We start from the raw sequence: 14,826 nt of genomic DNA on the forward strand, positions 1-14,826 counted from the left end.
GTCGCTTTAAGCAACTAATCATGAATCACAGGGACCTAGATTTTAGAGCTGTTAGGAGACTTATAGACTATGGAGTCCAAACTCCTCATTTTACCAACAAGGGGACTGAGATAAACAGCCTTCAATGTCCTGTCCAAGGTCACACAGCCAGTAAGTGTGAGAAGTAGGATTTGAATTCAGGTCTTTCTGACCCTCCCTCTCCCATATCCAAGCTGTCCTGTGGCATCACTAGGGGCAGCTGGCAATGGCTAGGCTGTGGAGAGTCTAGGAAGCTGCAATTGGAAAGTCCTGAGTTCAAATCCTCCTCTCAGATATTTACTGACTGTGCCTCAAAAGCCTCAGCTGTAAAATGGGGATAATAATAGCACCTACAGGGCTGTTTGGAGGTTCAAATGAGATACTATATATTGGGGTGGCTGGATGATGCACTGGATGAAGCAACTTCTGACATTTAACACTTCCTAGCTTGGTGACTCAGGGCAAGTCACTTAATCCTGATTGCCTTGCAAAAATAAAAAAAAGAAGATTCTTTCTATCTACCTTTCTGCTCCTTTATCTACCTACCTACCTATCCATTTATCTCTTGGCTCATCTATCTATCCATCCATCCATCCATCTATCTATCCATCCATCCATCCATCTAGCTATCCATCCATCCATCTAGCTATCTATCTATCCATCTATTTATCTATCTACCCATCCATCTATCCATCTGCTCATCTATCTACCTACTTACTTATCCATTTATCTCTAGGCTCATCTATCTATTCATCTATCTATCCATCCATCCATCCATCTATCTATCTATCCATCTATCCATCTATCTACTCATCCATCTATCCATCTGCTCATCTACCTACCTACCTAACTATCCAGCGATCTCTCAGCTCATCTATCTACATATCTTATCTATCTATCAAACATTCATTTTTAAAAACTTTAAAGCCCCATGTAAATAGTAGCAATTAATTATCATCATTAGTGAGCAATATGCTGGGCTTGGGAGTCAGGAAGCACTGGGTTGAAATCCTCTATCTGATACTTACTGTGTGACCTTCCATCAGTCACTTAAATTCTCTGGACCTCAGTCTCCTCATCTGTTAAGTGGGGAGTCAAAATAATACCTGCAGAGTCTGTCTCTCAGGGCATTTAAGGGAATGAGACAAGCCAATATATTCAAAGCACCTGAAGGAGTTTTTAAAAGCTCTCTACAAATGCCAGTTATGGTTAGTATCATTATAACATGATATGATGTAACACAGTGTTATGATATTATGTTACAGTGACTGTTACGTTTATACTGTTACATTGCGCTATATCTCCTAGGCCTAGATCCTAAGCCGTAGCACTTGAATTTTGGCCCCCTGAGCTGCGGCTCCGCATGTCCACAGCGTCTCAAAAATGCAGGTTACTTCCTAACTCTCCAAAGAAAAAGCCCGCCTGCCTCTGAGAGCCTGCCTCACTCTCCTGGGCTCTAAGAGCCTAACAGGATGGCAAGACTGGGCTAAGTGAAGAGCCCAGGGACAGCCTGGAGAGCAGGGCCCCTAAGTAGGGAGCTGCCTCCTCAAGAGCCTTCTCAGGAGGGGGATCCCCTTCCCTGCTGACCTGATCACCTCCAGCTCTGAGCTGGCCTCTTGCAGGTCCAGGGCCCTGGTCTCCCCCTTCTCCTGAGAGGTGTGCACAGGGGTGGTCTCGGAGGAGGACACAGCCTCTGTCCGGTCCTCATTGAAGGGGTTGTAGCGTGGCGTGGGGCTCTTCCTGGAGGCCTTTCCACTGGTCAAGTCCGAGGCGGTCGAGCGGGGACAACTGACGGTGTCCGTGAGGTCTCCATCTGGGACGAAGAACAGAGCGGGGAGAATCGCCCGTCAGCCACGGCCATCCGCTGCGCGCTGGGGCACTCCCGGCCTTGGGAAGGGAGGCAGCAGGTGGCCCTGAGGTTCTGAGGGAAACATGGACCCGAAACCTCTCCGGCTCCTAAAGAGCTGTCCAGGGTCCCACAGGGGGTAGACTGGGAAGGGTCCTCCCAAGTGATTAACCTGCCTTGAGGGATGCAGGAGCCAGTTGCTAAACTCACTTCTTTTCCCTCCAAAGTACCCTTTGCTACCAAGAAGGCACAGGATGCACAACTCAGCACCCATTCAGAGGGCTATTCTGGCACACTGGAGTATCTGCTCCATCCAATGGGTCAGCAGCCAATTTGGCCCAACTCTCATGAACAGGAAGAGCCCAAACTGCTACAGAGGGTCCTGGGGGGAGGGGGGAAGCATAGGGATGGGGGACACAGAGAGGGGGAGGGGGCAAATACAATAGAGGGCAGAGATCAGGGGACAGGAAGATGAGGAATGAAGATGACAGACAGAGGTGGGGGACTAGAAGAGAGGCTAAGAACTAAGGAACAAGAAAATGAGGAATGAACTTGAGAGGCAGAAGTGGGAGACAGGAGGAGAGGCAGAGAACTGGGGGACAAGAAAATGAAGAATGAAAATGACAGAGGCAGGGGACAGGAAGAGAGGCAAGGAACTGGGGGACAGGAAAACAAGGAATAAACCTGAGAGACAAAGCGAGGAACAGGAAAACAAGGAATGAACTTGAGAGACAGAGGAGGGAGACAGGAAGAGAGGCAAGGAACTGGGGGACAGGAAAACAAGGAATAAACCTGAGAGACAGAGGTGAGGAACAGGAAAACAAGGAATGAACTTGAGAGGCAGAAGTGGGAGACAGGAGGAGAGGCAGAGAACTGGGGGACAAGAAAATGAAGAATGAAAATTACAGAGGCAGGGGACAGGAAGAGAGGCAAGGAACTGGGGGACAGGAAAACAAGGAATAAACCTGAGAGACAGAGGCGAGGAACAGAAAAACGAGGAATGAACTTGAGAGACAGAAGTGAGAGACAGGAGGAGAGGCAAGGAACTGGGGGACAGGAAAACAAGGAATAAACCTGAGAGACAGAGGTGAGGAACAGGAAAACGAGGGATGAACTTGGGAGGCAGAAGTGGGGAACAGGAGAGGCAGAGAATGGGGGGACAGAAAAATGAGGAACAAAGTGGGAGACAGGACAGATGAGAGGCAAAGAATGGGGGAAGAGGCAAGAAGGATGAAGAGCTGAATAAGTAGGGAAGATGAGAAGCCAAGTAGGGTGGAGGTGGGGAATGGGACTGGGAGGACAAGTTTTGGAAAAGGGAGGCTGGAAGGACCAGGAACAGAATGAAGGGACAGAGAGGGTCAGAATAAGAAGACTGAAATTTATAAAACAGGACCATCCAAGGCAGCTTCCAGACCCTGGGTTCCTCATCTCTGCTCTTCATCTCACTAACTTATTCCTCATCCTGTACACTAAAGAGACCCCCAGACCTGAACAGTCATCTTTCCCGGCTTATTCTTGACCTCCCTCCAACTTGGACAAAGAGGCTGGGTACTTGGCAGCTGGGAGATGCCCCTCTGGAAGAGCTCCCCCTTCAGAAGGGAGGTGACTGTGCCCTCAGTCCTGGGGAGTGGATTGGAGGGTTGGGGATGGGGCAAAGAGCCACCGTGAAAAGCATATATACACAGAGCATTCACCAGACGAAGATGGAAAGAGACGAGTCCAGCTGGCTGAGCAGCCCGGCCGAGGTTAATGGGGTGAGGGACACAGGACATCACGCTACATTTCCCAGCTCATGCACATCTCCCTGCCCATTATCTACCCTGAGTAAATGCGGCTTCAGCCCTTCTTCCCCCAAGCCCATCTGGAAGGGCCATCTCATTGACAGCAGGTCCTCAAAAACAACAGGGCAGCTGCCTGCTGAAGACAGCAGATTTCCTTCTAACATTAGAGGAAGGGAAAGGGTTGAGTGCTAATCTCCTGTCTCCTGGAGCCATGATCTTCACCTTGCAGCTTTACTTACATGAGGACTGGGGACGCTACAGGTTGACACAGGGGCTCAGATACTCCTGGGACCAGACTCTAAGGGAGGAATCTTAGCAATCAATCTAGCTGGCTAATTCCTTTTATAGAAAAAGAAACTGGAATCCAGAGATTTGGCTAAAGCCACAGAGGCAGTAAAAGTAGCTGAGGAGACACTTGAGACCAAGCCCTCTTTCTCCTCTACCGTGTTGCCTCTGGGTATTCTCTCCTGGATACATATCATTCCCTTCACCATATACAACAATCCACCTGGACTCATCCCTCAAGAAGATAATCACCAATAGGGCTGAACATTCTGGGCACTAATACCAGCTAGAGGAAAAATGCTGGGTCTCAGAAACCTGTCAACTCTGCCAGCCAGGGACCACGGAAAGGCTGGCCAATCAAATTGCTGATATCACGAGAAAAGGAACTAAAGCTGCCCTGATCAAAAGAAACCCAGGAAACTAAAAATGCTGATCAACTGTTAAAGTCCCAAAGCTAACCCTCCGCCAGGCAACAGAGTCTTCGTAATTGGCAAAGACTAACCCCAGGATTTCTCTTGGGAATTCTTTCATCACTTAAGAAATCTGAGAATATAAGTGGGGGGAACTGAGCTAACTCTAGGGACCCTGTCTTATATGGAACGATCAATGCCATGAGTGCTGTTAGTTCTTGGGCAACTGGAAGCTCTGAGGTGCTGCAGAGCAAGACCAAGCCCCATTCACCAGATGACGGCAACAGGCAAGAGAGAGTTTGATTTGAAGTTGTGGTTAGTTGTTAGACTGATGAGAAAAAAAACAAACAAAAACCCAATGCACATTGTGTGTGCCTGGAGAAGAGCTGCTCAAGGATGGAATTCTGGATTTCGCACACCAATTGTAACATAAACATGGGTTTGGGGAATGCCCCTGAGGAATGTTTCGGTTTCAGGAGGCTATCTCATTGATCGGTATTGCATTATTTCGAAGATTCGGTGATAAGAGTGAGCCTGGTCTACACGGTGGCTGAAAGCTTCACAAATTCATGGGATTCTTGACTAAAAAGAATCTTAGAGATTATACCAGACATAACTGAAGTCGGAGTGGGAGGGAGAAACAGTGAAGGGATGGATGGTCACTTGTCAAAGGGTATCTAGCTAATAAATAGCAGAGCTAAGAATTCAATCCAGATCTTTTGATTTCAAGTCCAATGTTCTCATCAGCTTCTGTACAGGAGGAGGCGGTCAATATGCCTTTTTCATTGTGAAGCTGGCTTATGACTAATCTCGATCTCAGACTTTAACCTCAAAATAATCGAATCTTGAGGTCAAGGGTATTTTTGTAGAGGAAAATCTATGGCCAAGGAGGAAGTATTATCTGTCTTGAGAGCTAATAAAAGTTAGTAAGAGCATTTGCTCTTAGTAATCACAGAAATCTGGCAAATGTTCCTATTCTTCTAAACAGGCTATGGGTAGTGTGACCTCTGGGATTAATATCGTATTTAATGCTGTATTAGAGGCCAGATAGCCAAGGTGGGAATCAGAGATGACTAGGCTGATGGATTTCCTGAACCTGTTTTTAGAAGATGCCCCAAAGTGCTTTTCCCTTAAAGCCCTCAGTGCTTCCCTCGAAGGGATCCTAAATGCAATCCAATGATCCTAAAGCAATCATTCAGTTTATTTCACCTGCTCTCAGGACTGTAAGTGACAATAGGCCTTAGTTACCCAGAGGAAAGCCACTCATTCTGAGAAAGACCTGTTGGATCATTTGACTTGATGAGTCTTCCAGATGGCACGCTCAATGGAATCGTAAGTTGTAAGGGACTGAATAGGAGCGGTGCTTCCTGTTACACACACGAGCCAGAGAAGTAAATGAAATTAAACTTGAGGAAAATGGGCAACCTGGCTGTTGAAATGCATTCATTGAACAACAGCCATTAGACATTTCTGTAAAGGCAGACAAAATGCCTCCAGGACGACCTGGAAAGGCAAAGGGTGCGGCTAAGCCAAAAGGCTACGGTTCTCCTACAGAATTCCATCGGAATCAGAAGGCCAATTTTCGGTTTGTTATCATCACTGTTAATGAACTGATTTCAGAACATGCAGCAAGCTTGGCATGGAAAAGGTGCAAACCACAAAAACAGGCTAGCAGCGGGCTTATATTCCCACCTTCCCAGTCTGTGCTGGGGACAGACGGCACTGCTGGAAACACATCTCCAAAATCATAATCTACAAAAATGAGGGACAAAACTGAGGATTAGAAACACAGGCCATTGGAAAGAGGAAGGGGGGAGCAGGTCAAAGGGGAGGGGAACATGGGAAGAAAACATGAGAGAAAAAAAATTTAACTTTCTACATTTCATCTAAAAATTGAAGAACAATTTGCTGGCAACCCCAGCAGGGTGACAAGTTAGCTCTTCTCTGGACCAGCCTGAGAAAGACCTATTTGGTTTAAAAAACAACAGTCAAATTCAGATATACATACACGCATTTACACACATGCAAACAAAAGATAAAATAAATATAAAAACAAAATATAAAACGAGTACAACTTGAGTTTGACAGAAAATGAGCTAAGTCAGGACTATTATGCTTGGGTTCATAATTTATGGGATCACACACTTGGAGCTGGGAAGAAGCTTAGAAATTACTGAAAACAAACCTCTTTTTGAGGGTAGGGAAATTGACACCTAGAGAAGGGCCCCAAGTCTTTTGCCCAGTAGTAAGGAGTAGAGTCAGGATCAAAATGCAGGTCCTCAAATTCTGAATAATAACAATCTGCTTCCTCCACCTTTTGCATTCTTTGGAGGACCCTGGTACCCGCTGCAAATTTCCCTGTGGAATGGGCGTTCAAGATCCATCCCTCTGTCTCCTTTCTGGCAAATTATTTCCCCCATTACCCACTGACTCAACCTAAGAAGAACCAGCTAGTTCCTTGTGGCTCACACAGCTGGCAGAGAGGAGGTTTTCATGCTAAGGCTATTCTCAAGGACTGGATGCATTCTGAACCTCTCCCTCTGGTCCTAGAGTTGGAGGGCTAGGTACCCTAGTATGAACCGGGGTAATGGCAATGTCACCAGACCACTTTTGTAAATGAACAAAACTCCAGGGAATCAAAGGTGTCAGGTTACAAGCAAGTAAAAATTCCTTTCTTTTTATCAAAAAGAAAAACAAAACAAAATATTCATGACCCTGACAACCAGCTTCCCTAGTCAATATGAAGAAGTTTTGGGGTTTTTTTTAAAATGCATTTGAAAGTTTTTTATTCCAAATTGTCTTCTTCCCTTCCCCCTCCCCCCACTCATCAAGAAGGCAAGGAATACGCTACTCATTATACGTATAAAGGCAGCATGAGCAAAATTAAGAGAAACTGAATGGGCTGATAATTTTCACTGGTGGATAGATTTTTTTCTGAAGCCTCCAGCCTATGTGGTTTGGTCCCAACCCTTCCAGGGGGTTGATTGCCTCCCGGGGAAGGTGAGATGACTTTCCTAGGACGAGACACCAGGGAAGATTCCCCTCTCAAGAACAGCAGCCCCACTGACCTACAGCCATGAACCAGAGATACTTAACCCTCTCTACCAATCTCCCAAAGCAGAACCTGCTCCTTTGGCCTCCACGGGGCCCCTAAGTGAGAGAACGGTGTTCACCGGCCTCTTGGCCCAACCCGGATGCAGATCGCCAGGTGGTTAGCCAGGCCAGCCCAGCCAGCCAAGAAAGCTGCCCCCACGCCCACGCTTCCTCTGGAGGAGTCCAGCCGTCCAGCAGAGCCCCGCCTCCTTCCCACGGCCGGCCCTGTCACTGACCCTCACTAGATGGGGCGATGGCGCTGTCGTCCCATTCCAAGTTGGTGGAGGTGACTGAGTTGAAGGAGTTGAGGGACAGACTGTCCGAGCCATGGACCGAGCTGGGCAGGCGGTCTTCAAAGTCCAATAGGTACTGAGGTTTATAGTAATCCGGCATATAGGGAGCCAGATCTAAGTACGGAGCATCCTGAGGATAAAGCAAGATGCAGGAGGGTGTTAGGCTTGGGCTTGGATGGAGAGCCCTGGTCCTGGCCGGAAAGCTGGGGGCTGGAAAGGGGCTGACCTGGGCAACCCTTTCAACCCACCTAGATGGCCCTTTCCTGGTCTGGCTCCATCTCTTCCCCGGGAAAAGCAATCAGTAAACATTTATGAAGTGCCTACAATGACAAGGAGCCTTTCCTTTATTCAAGAGGCATTTCCCAGCCCATGATGCTCTCCTCTCGCCTAATAATAGCTAACGATAATTGCCAAAATTCATATTGCACTTTCAAGCTCGGCAGAGTATTTTGCATATATGATGTCACTGGATCTTCACATCATCCAGTGAGGGAGGTGCTATTATTATGCTTCTTTTAGAGATAAAAATAATTATACAGGGCCTGAAGGATTTACTTTCCACAGCTTATCTTGTTTGATCCTATTTGTAGTCTTGTAAGGTCAGCCACATGATTATTCCCATTTTACAGATGAGGAAATTGAGGCACTCAGATGAAAACTGAGCCCAGGATCACCCAGACAGTTTGCATCAGGGGCCGGGCTCGAACCCTGCTGTCTCTGCCTCCAATACCAAGCCTCTCTGACCCTGGTACCCTCCCATGGGGTCCAAGCAACCTGCTGGTGGTGTGGGGATGAGGGAGCAGGAAGGAGACATGAAAGCCAGCTTGCCCCTGCCAGCCCGTACATGCCCATGCGCTCACCAGATCCAAGTCAAACCGGATGAACTCCAGCCCGGACACCAGCGTGAGGAAGAGTGCCAGATGGTCGTGGCTGCAGACCAGAGCATTCCTGAAACACAGGGGGCCGGCTGGGTCTGAGCCTGGGACTGGGAGGGGGTGCCCCCCCTGCCTCCCCCGGCCAGCCCCGGCCCCCTGGATCGCTCTCGTCTTCTCTCTCCCAATGGGATTGAATGAGGTGACCCAGCCCGTGGAGGAGAGCGCAAAACCCACCAAGGCCCTGAATTCTAATGCTGCCCACCTCCCCCCAGCCCCAAATCTGGCAAAGAACATGTGGAAATAACGTAAAAGAAGCCACACTGAAAAACTTCAGAGCTCTGGTCAATGCACTGTCTGGTGGGAGTTGGGGGTGGGAGACATTGGGAAGAAACACAGAAGAGGCGGCTCAGACTTTAGGGACCATGGAGTCCAACCTTCTGCTCTACAAATGGGGAAACTGGACCCAAGAAAGGTGGCTGAAGGTTACACAGATGTTGTGAGAGTCAGATTTCTAGGACCAGCAAAGGAAAGCGGCAGAGGATACTGGGGCTATAATTCAGGTGACTGGGAAGATGGGGAAACAGGGAAGTTTTTCTTTTCTTCAGGATTAAGTGACTTGCTCAAGGTCACACAGCTAGTAAGTGTCTGAGAATGAATTTGAACTCAGGTCCTCCAGATCCCAGGGCGAAACAGAGAATTTGGAAGAGGGGAAAGTTTGGGGGCAATATGAGATACATTTTACACTCCCAAGCAAGCCCAGGAGATCTGAACCACTCAAAAGAACTATAACCAGGATGCCTAGGACTTTGGGTTAAATCAACAAGCATTTCGTAAGTGCTTACTATGTACCAAGTACCATGAGAGGTGCTAGGGCCTATACAGAAAGGCAAAAAGCCAGTCTCTGATCTCAAGGGATTCCCAGTCTAACGGGAGAGGCAACTTGCAAACCCTATGTACAGAGGGGTTATAGACTGCCGAGAATCCGGGGGCGGGGGGGAGGCCCTCGCATTAAATGGGGTGGGAGAGGAGCCTTGCAGAGCTGCATGTAGCAGGGACCTGAAGCAAACACAGGAAGCGGAGATGAAGGGGACAGAATCTCAGGGATAAAGCACAGCCAGAGAAAACGCTCGGTGGCAGATGAGGAAGAGCAGGATTAGTGGATCAGAGTACGTCGCTGGGTGTAAAGGTAAAGGGAGCGCTGGGATTTGAAGACTCTAAAAGCAAAGAGCGTGTTTTGTATTTGATCTTGGAGACAAAAGGGAGCCACTGGAGTTTATTCAGTAGGGGGTGAGCTGCACTGTAGGAAAATCACTGCGGTGTCTGAGCGGAGGAAGGATGGAGTGTGAGGGGAGGTCTGATGTGGGCAGACCCTCCTTCATTCTCCAGCAGCTATTACATCAGTCTAGGTGATGAGGGTCTGCGCCAGGCTGGGGGCAATATCAGAGAAGAGAAGGGGACGTATTCATGAGATGCTGCAGAGGAGAAATCCCCGCGTCCCAGAACCTGATTAGTTACGGGGAGTCAGAGACGGAGGTTGTGAGCCCGAGGGATGGGAGATGGTGGTGCAGAAGGCAGGGAGGGTCTGGGACAGCTGGGTGATGCATTGGATAGAGCACCAGCCCTGAAGTCAGGAGGACCTGAGTTCAAATAGTATCTCAGACACTTAACACTTCCTGGCTGTGTGACTCTGGGCAAGTCACTTAATTCCAATTGTCTCAGCAAGGAAAAAAAAAAAAGAAAGAAAGAAATGAGTTGTTTGGGAAATGTGGAGTTTAAAGTATCTATGGAGAGGAGGTAAGTAGGAGAGATGCTACAAAGTTGGAGGGCCCAGTGACATCCCTGGCAAAGCTGGGCCCGCAGAGAGAGCTCGATGCTTGCCAATGCTGTTCTTCCTGGGGTGCCTCATCCCAGGGCACACCAGAGGGGGAGTTGCCTTGTGAGGAGGGGCCCTGACATATAAGGGAGCTCATAGGGCTTGCCACTGCGGAGGCGCAATCTCTGGAGGTGTGCCGTACTCACTTGACATAATATTTGTGCAGCAGGCTCAGGTTCTCCTGGAATAGCCGCAGGTAGCTCTCCAAGGAGTTTTCATTGAGAGCCAGGTAGAGCCAGGCCCGGCCTGCAACAAGGGACAGACATGACCTTCGGTTCTGAAGGGGGAGGAAGGAAGGGGTCCCAGGGGAGCAGAGAGAGGGCATCAGGAGCAGCGGATGACAAATTTAGACCTGGAAGGGACCCAAGCTTTCTCATTTTACAGTCAAAACCCGAAGCCCAGGAGTTGGATTGCCCAATGGCACACAGTATTACAGTATAATAGGAGAGGTCAGTTCTGAACTCAGATCTTTCTAGGGACCCAGATTTCAAACACACTAGCATCCACTGCTGCCGTCAGCAGACGGAGGAAAAGGGGGAACTGCCCAACTCAGAAGGATTAGGAGCTGTAAAATGCTCTCAAAACCCCCAGTATCTTCCCAGCTTAGAAAGAGAAATCTTTCTTAACTTGGGGTACAATCCTAGATTTAGAATTGGAAATGACCTTAGAGGTCATCAAGTCCCCAAAACCAGCATTTGACAGATAAGGAAATTGAGGCAAAGAGCTTGGAAGGTAGCATCAGTGTAGTTTTGTTCGGCACTTTGCTTGTCCAGCCAACCCTCCACTAGGATTCACGTAGGGAGGAGGACAGGGGTCAGGGGTGAGAGGTAGCACAGACAGTCCCCTAGCCCACCCCCCCAGGGTACTCACTGCGCCCTAGGTTGGTGGTCACTTGCTGTAACACCTCAATCTGCCGGATGGCTTCCTTTCGAGTGAAGTGCACCACCAGGACCCAGTAGCCGGAGGAGAGATCCTGCAAACTGAGAGAGCCGCAGGATGGGCGTCAGTGATGGACTAAGCCAGACCAGCCCCACCAGGCCCACAGCAGAGAGTTTAAGGGACATCGAGGCACTCTGGCCAAAATCAATTTGTACATGGGATGTGCTTTGAGAAATGATGAATAAAAGGAACCCAAATCAGCTGGTGAAAATGTATAGGAACTCATGGAGGGAAGTAGAACTAGGGAAACTGTGAGCCACGATTACGACAATGCAATTGGAAAGGATATCGGTGACCAAAAAATAAAATAAAATAAAATAAAATAAACTGAAAGAGAATGCTGGGAAATTACAATTACAATCAGTCTTGACTTGAAGAAAAGGAAAAATATATATATTTCCTTCCTTTTTTCCCAAAGTCAGGGACACTATAGATGTAGAATATTGTATATATCACCAGAGGCCATTGATATATTAGTTAGTTTTTCCAAATACTGTTCTCTTTCCTTGGTTTTTATTCTGGGATGGGGGACAGAGGAGACAGAAAGATGTATTTGGAAATTCTGGTCATGTAAAAACTAAAAAAATCAATTTAAAAAATAAAGTCAAATCTACATTTTTTAAAAACTTGCTTCTTGCAGACTGACGCCATAGATGCCAAAATATTTGTACCAGCACTTTTTTTCTTTTAGTGCTAACAAAAGGTTGGAAATAAAGGAGGTGCCTATCAATTGGGCAGTGGAAGAACAAGGTGTGCTATGTGAATGTCACAGAATATTTTACCGGGCCATAGGAAGCAAGGAAGATGAAAAATTCAGAGGGACATAAAGGCCTTATTGATTACCTTGTAGGTTACAAGACAAGGTAAAGTAATGAGACCCAGAAAAACAACATACAAATTGGCAACACCCACCAATGCTGAGAGGCAGCTGAACTTAAATTAACTGAGATGATCAATCCTAGTCTTAGAGGATAGATGATTAAAGTGGGGGACCATGGGAGCAGAGTGTTGCATATGGTACCAGATGCAAACATTTTGCTGACTAACTTTGCTTAAGTGTTTCTATTTATGAAAAGGGAGGGCGAGTATATTTTAAAATGACAAAGGTATTAAAACATACACACACATACAAAAAAGTATTATAAGCTCTAAAGGGCAGAGCTGGGATTCAAACCTAGGTACTCCAACTCAGTAACATTTCCTTCCTTCCCCCCTTTCTTTCCTCCCTCCCTTCTTTTTCTCTTTCCTTCCTTCCTTCCTTTCCTTTCTTCTTTCCCTCTTTCCTTCCTTTCTTTGCTCTCCCCTTTCCTTCCCTCCTTCCTTCCCTCTTTCTTTCCTTGCCTTCCCTCATTTCCTCTTTTCTTCCCTCCTTCCTTCTTTCCTGCCTCCCTCTTTTCCTTTTTCATTACTATCTTTTATTATTATTTATTTTTATTGTTTATTTATCATCTCAATAAAAATGTAATATGACAAAGCAATTCTTGCTGAAGAGGCCAGAGAATCCCCGAATGCCATCATGCCATCTTAGATACCCACACCTCCCCCAGTCCTTTCTTTAGCTTTGCCCTCAAAGGCATTTCACCGAGATAAGTGCAGGAAGGCAAAGGGTTCATATGTCCTTCCCAAACCTTCCCATGGGAACAATGACGCTTGACAGACACTGCCCAGGAGTTCTTTCTGGAGGCAGCTCCTCCTTCTCCACCTTGCCTGTCCCTTCATACCTCACAGACCCAAATGACCCAAACGCCGGCTGCCTTACCCATAAAGCAGAGCGTGGTCCAAATGCTCACAGAGACGCTGCAGGACCTTATCATGGTTTCGGATGGCCGGGGTCTCATCTTCACAGGCAGCAAAATAACTCTGCAACTGGAGAAAGCAAAACAAAACAAAGACAAAAGCCTAGAATTAGCTATGAATAACAGAGATGCTGTTACTGAGGAACAAGATGTTCATCTTGTCTCCTGAATGGGAATCTCCACTATGACATCAATCATTTTCTCAAAAAGCTTTTATGAAGCAGTGTTAGGGCCTGGGATCACATCCATCCCCAAAAGAGACAATCCCTGTCTTCAGAGCGCCTCCTTTCTACATCCCTTTGAAGCATAAATTAATACATTTTCCACATGAAGCCCTTTGAATGCTGGGAGAGCTGCTGGAGCCCCACTAAACCTTCTCTTCTCCAAGTGAGACATCCCTAGATTCAAGACATCCCATCCAACTTTACAACAGCAAAGTCTTTTACTCAGTGTCAACACATCTAATATTCTGGAGACTGATTCAGCCAGATCTCAATTGTTCCTAGTGGTAGGAAAAATGAAACCCACTGATGCAATCAAAGGAAGAACTCCATATACTATAGATGGTTGAGCATGGTGTAATTCCTACTACTTAGGGGGAGACCAAGACTGGTAGGTCTCTTGAGTTTGGGAGTTGTGATGGAAGCAAAGGCTCAACAGCCTGTCTTAGGAGAGGCAGGAGAGCAGGTTAAAACTTCCATACCAATCAGCATTGATATTGGGCCTTGTGAGTGGTCCATATACTTCAGGCCCAGGTAGGACTCCCCAAATGGAGAGACCAAGGCTCAAATAAAAAAATAAATAAATAACATGCATTATTTATTATATATAATATGTTGTTAATAAAATTGCATTAAATAAATATAAAATAATACTAAATGAAATTAAATGTTTAAAAATGCTAGAGTTCAGAGGACCTATGATGAAGCATCTTGACTAATAATGGTACAGAATAAAACATATTTTGAATACAGTCAATACATACATTTGTTTTATTGGATTTATGTTTATTTGTTACAATAGGAAGGTCATTTTACAAAGGAGAGAAAAACAGGGGGATAAAAAGCCAACGATAAGCATAGGGCTTGAACCTCTGACTTCACTGAGATAGAGAATGCTGGATAAGGAAATACTTTCTTCCAACATAAATTGTATTTTATAAATTAAGAGTCGTAGAGTTGCCTTCTCAAACTTTTTGGTCTCAGGATGACTTTATACTCTTAAAAATTGAGGGTCTTCCTAAGAGCTGTTATTTATGTATATTATATCAATATTTACTAAATTAGAAATTAAAACATCTTCACTTCACGGACCCACTGCAGAAAGAGTCTCAGGGACCATAAGGACCATCCATACTTTGAGAATTGCTGACCTAGGTACTGAAGTACCTCTGGAGTACAAAGCCAGTTCTAGGTCTTTTGGAGTAAAGCCAGTTTTCTAGCTACTACTCTATACTACCACTTATGGGGCTGCTAGGTAAAGCCATCCTGCAAAAAGCATCAGGTCCAGAGTCAGGAATATCTGAGTTCAAATATAACCTCATACACATAATAGTCTGTCTATGTGACCCTAAACAAGTCACTGACCTTGTTTACCTCAGTTTCCTCATTGGTAAAT

At 46.4% G+C, this 14,826-nt stretch overlaps 1 protein-coding gene across 2 annotated transcripts in view; it reads right to left on the reverse strand.

Moving 5' to 3' along the window:
• PLEKHM2 (pleckstrin homology and RUN domain containing M2) overlaps positions 1-14,826 on the reverse strand; it is a 58,512-nt gene that overhangs the window by 13,499 nt on the left and 30,187 nt on the right. Inside the window, exons 2-8 of one of the 2 annotated variants that reach the window (XM_051988469.1) lie at positions 13,173-13,279; positions 11,345-11,454; positions 10,621-10,720; positions 8,587-8,674; positions 7,670-7,856; positions 6,033-6,092; positions 1,606-1,831 (exon numbers count right to left, since the gene is read on the reverse strand). In XM_051988469.1, the coding sequence (XP_051844429.1) occupies positions 1,606-1,831; positions 6,033-6,092; positions 7,670-7,856; positions 8,587-8,674; positions 10,621-10,720; positions 11,345-11,454; positions 13,173-13,279 (878 nt within the window). The remainder of the gene's footprint in view (positions 1-1,605; positions 1,832-6,032; positions 6,093-7,669; positions 7,857-8,586; positions 8,675-10,620; positions 10,721-11,344; positions 11,455-13,172; positions 13,280-14,826) is intronic. The other variant, XM_051988471.1, reaches the window with a different exon arrangement.

Source organism: Antechinus flavipes, chromosome 3 (genome assembly GCF_016432865.1).
Source record: "Antechinus flavipes isolate AdamAnt ecotype Samford, QLD, Australia chromosome 3, AdamAnt_v2, whole genome shotgun sequence".
In the NCBI taxonomy this organism is placed as follows: Eukaryota; Metazoa; Chordata; class Mammalia; order Dasyuromorphia; family Dasyuridae; genus Antechinus; species Antechinus flavipes.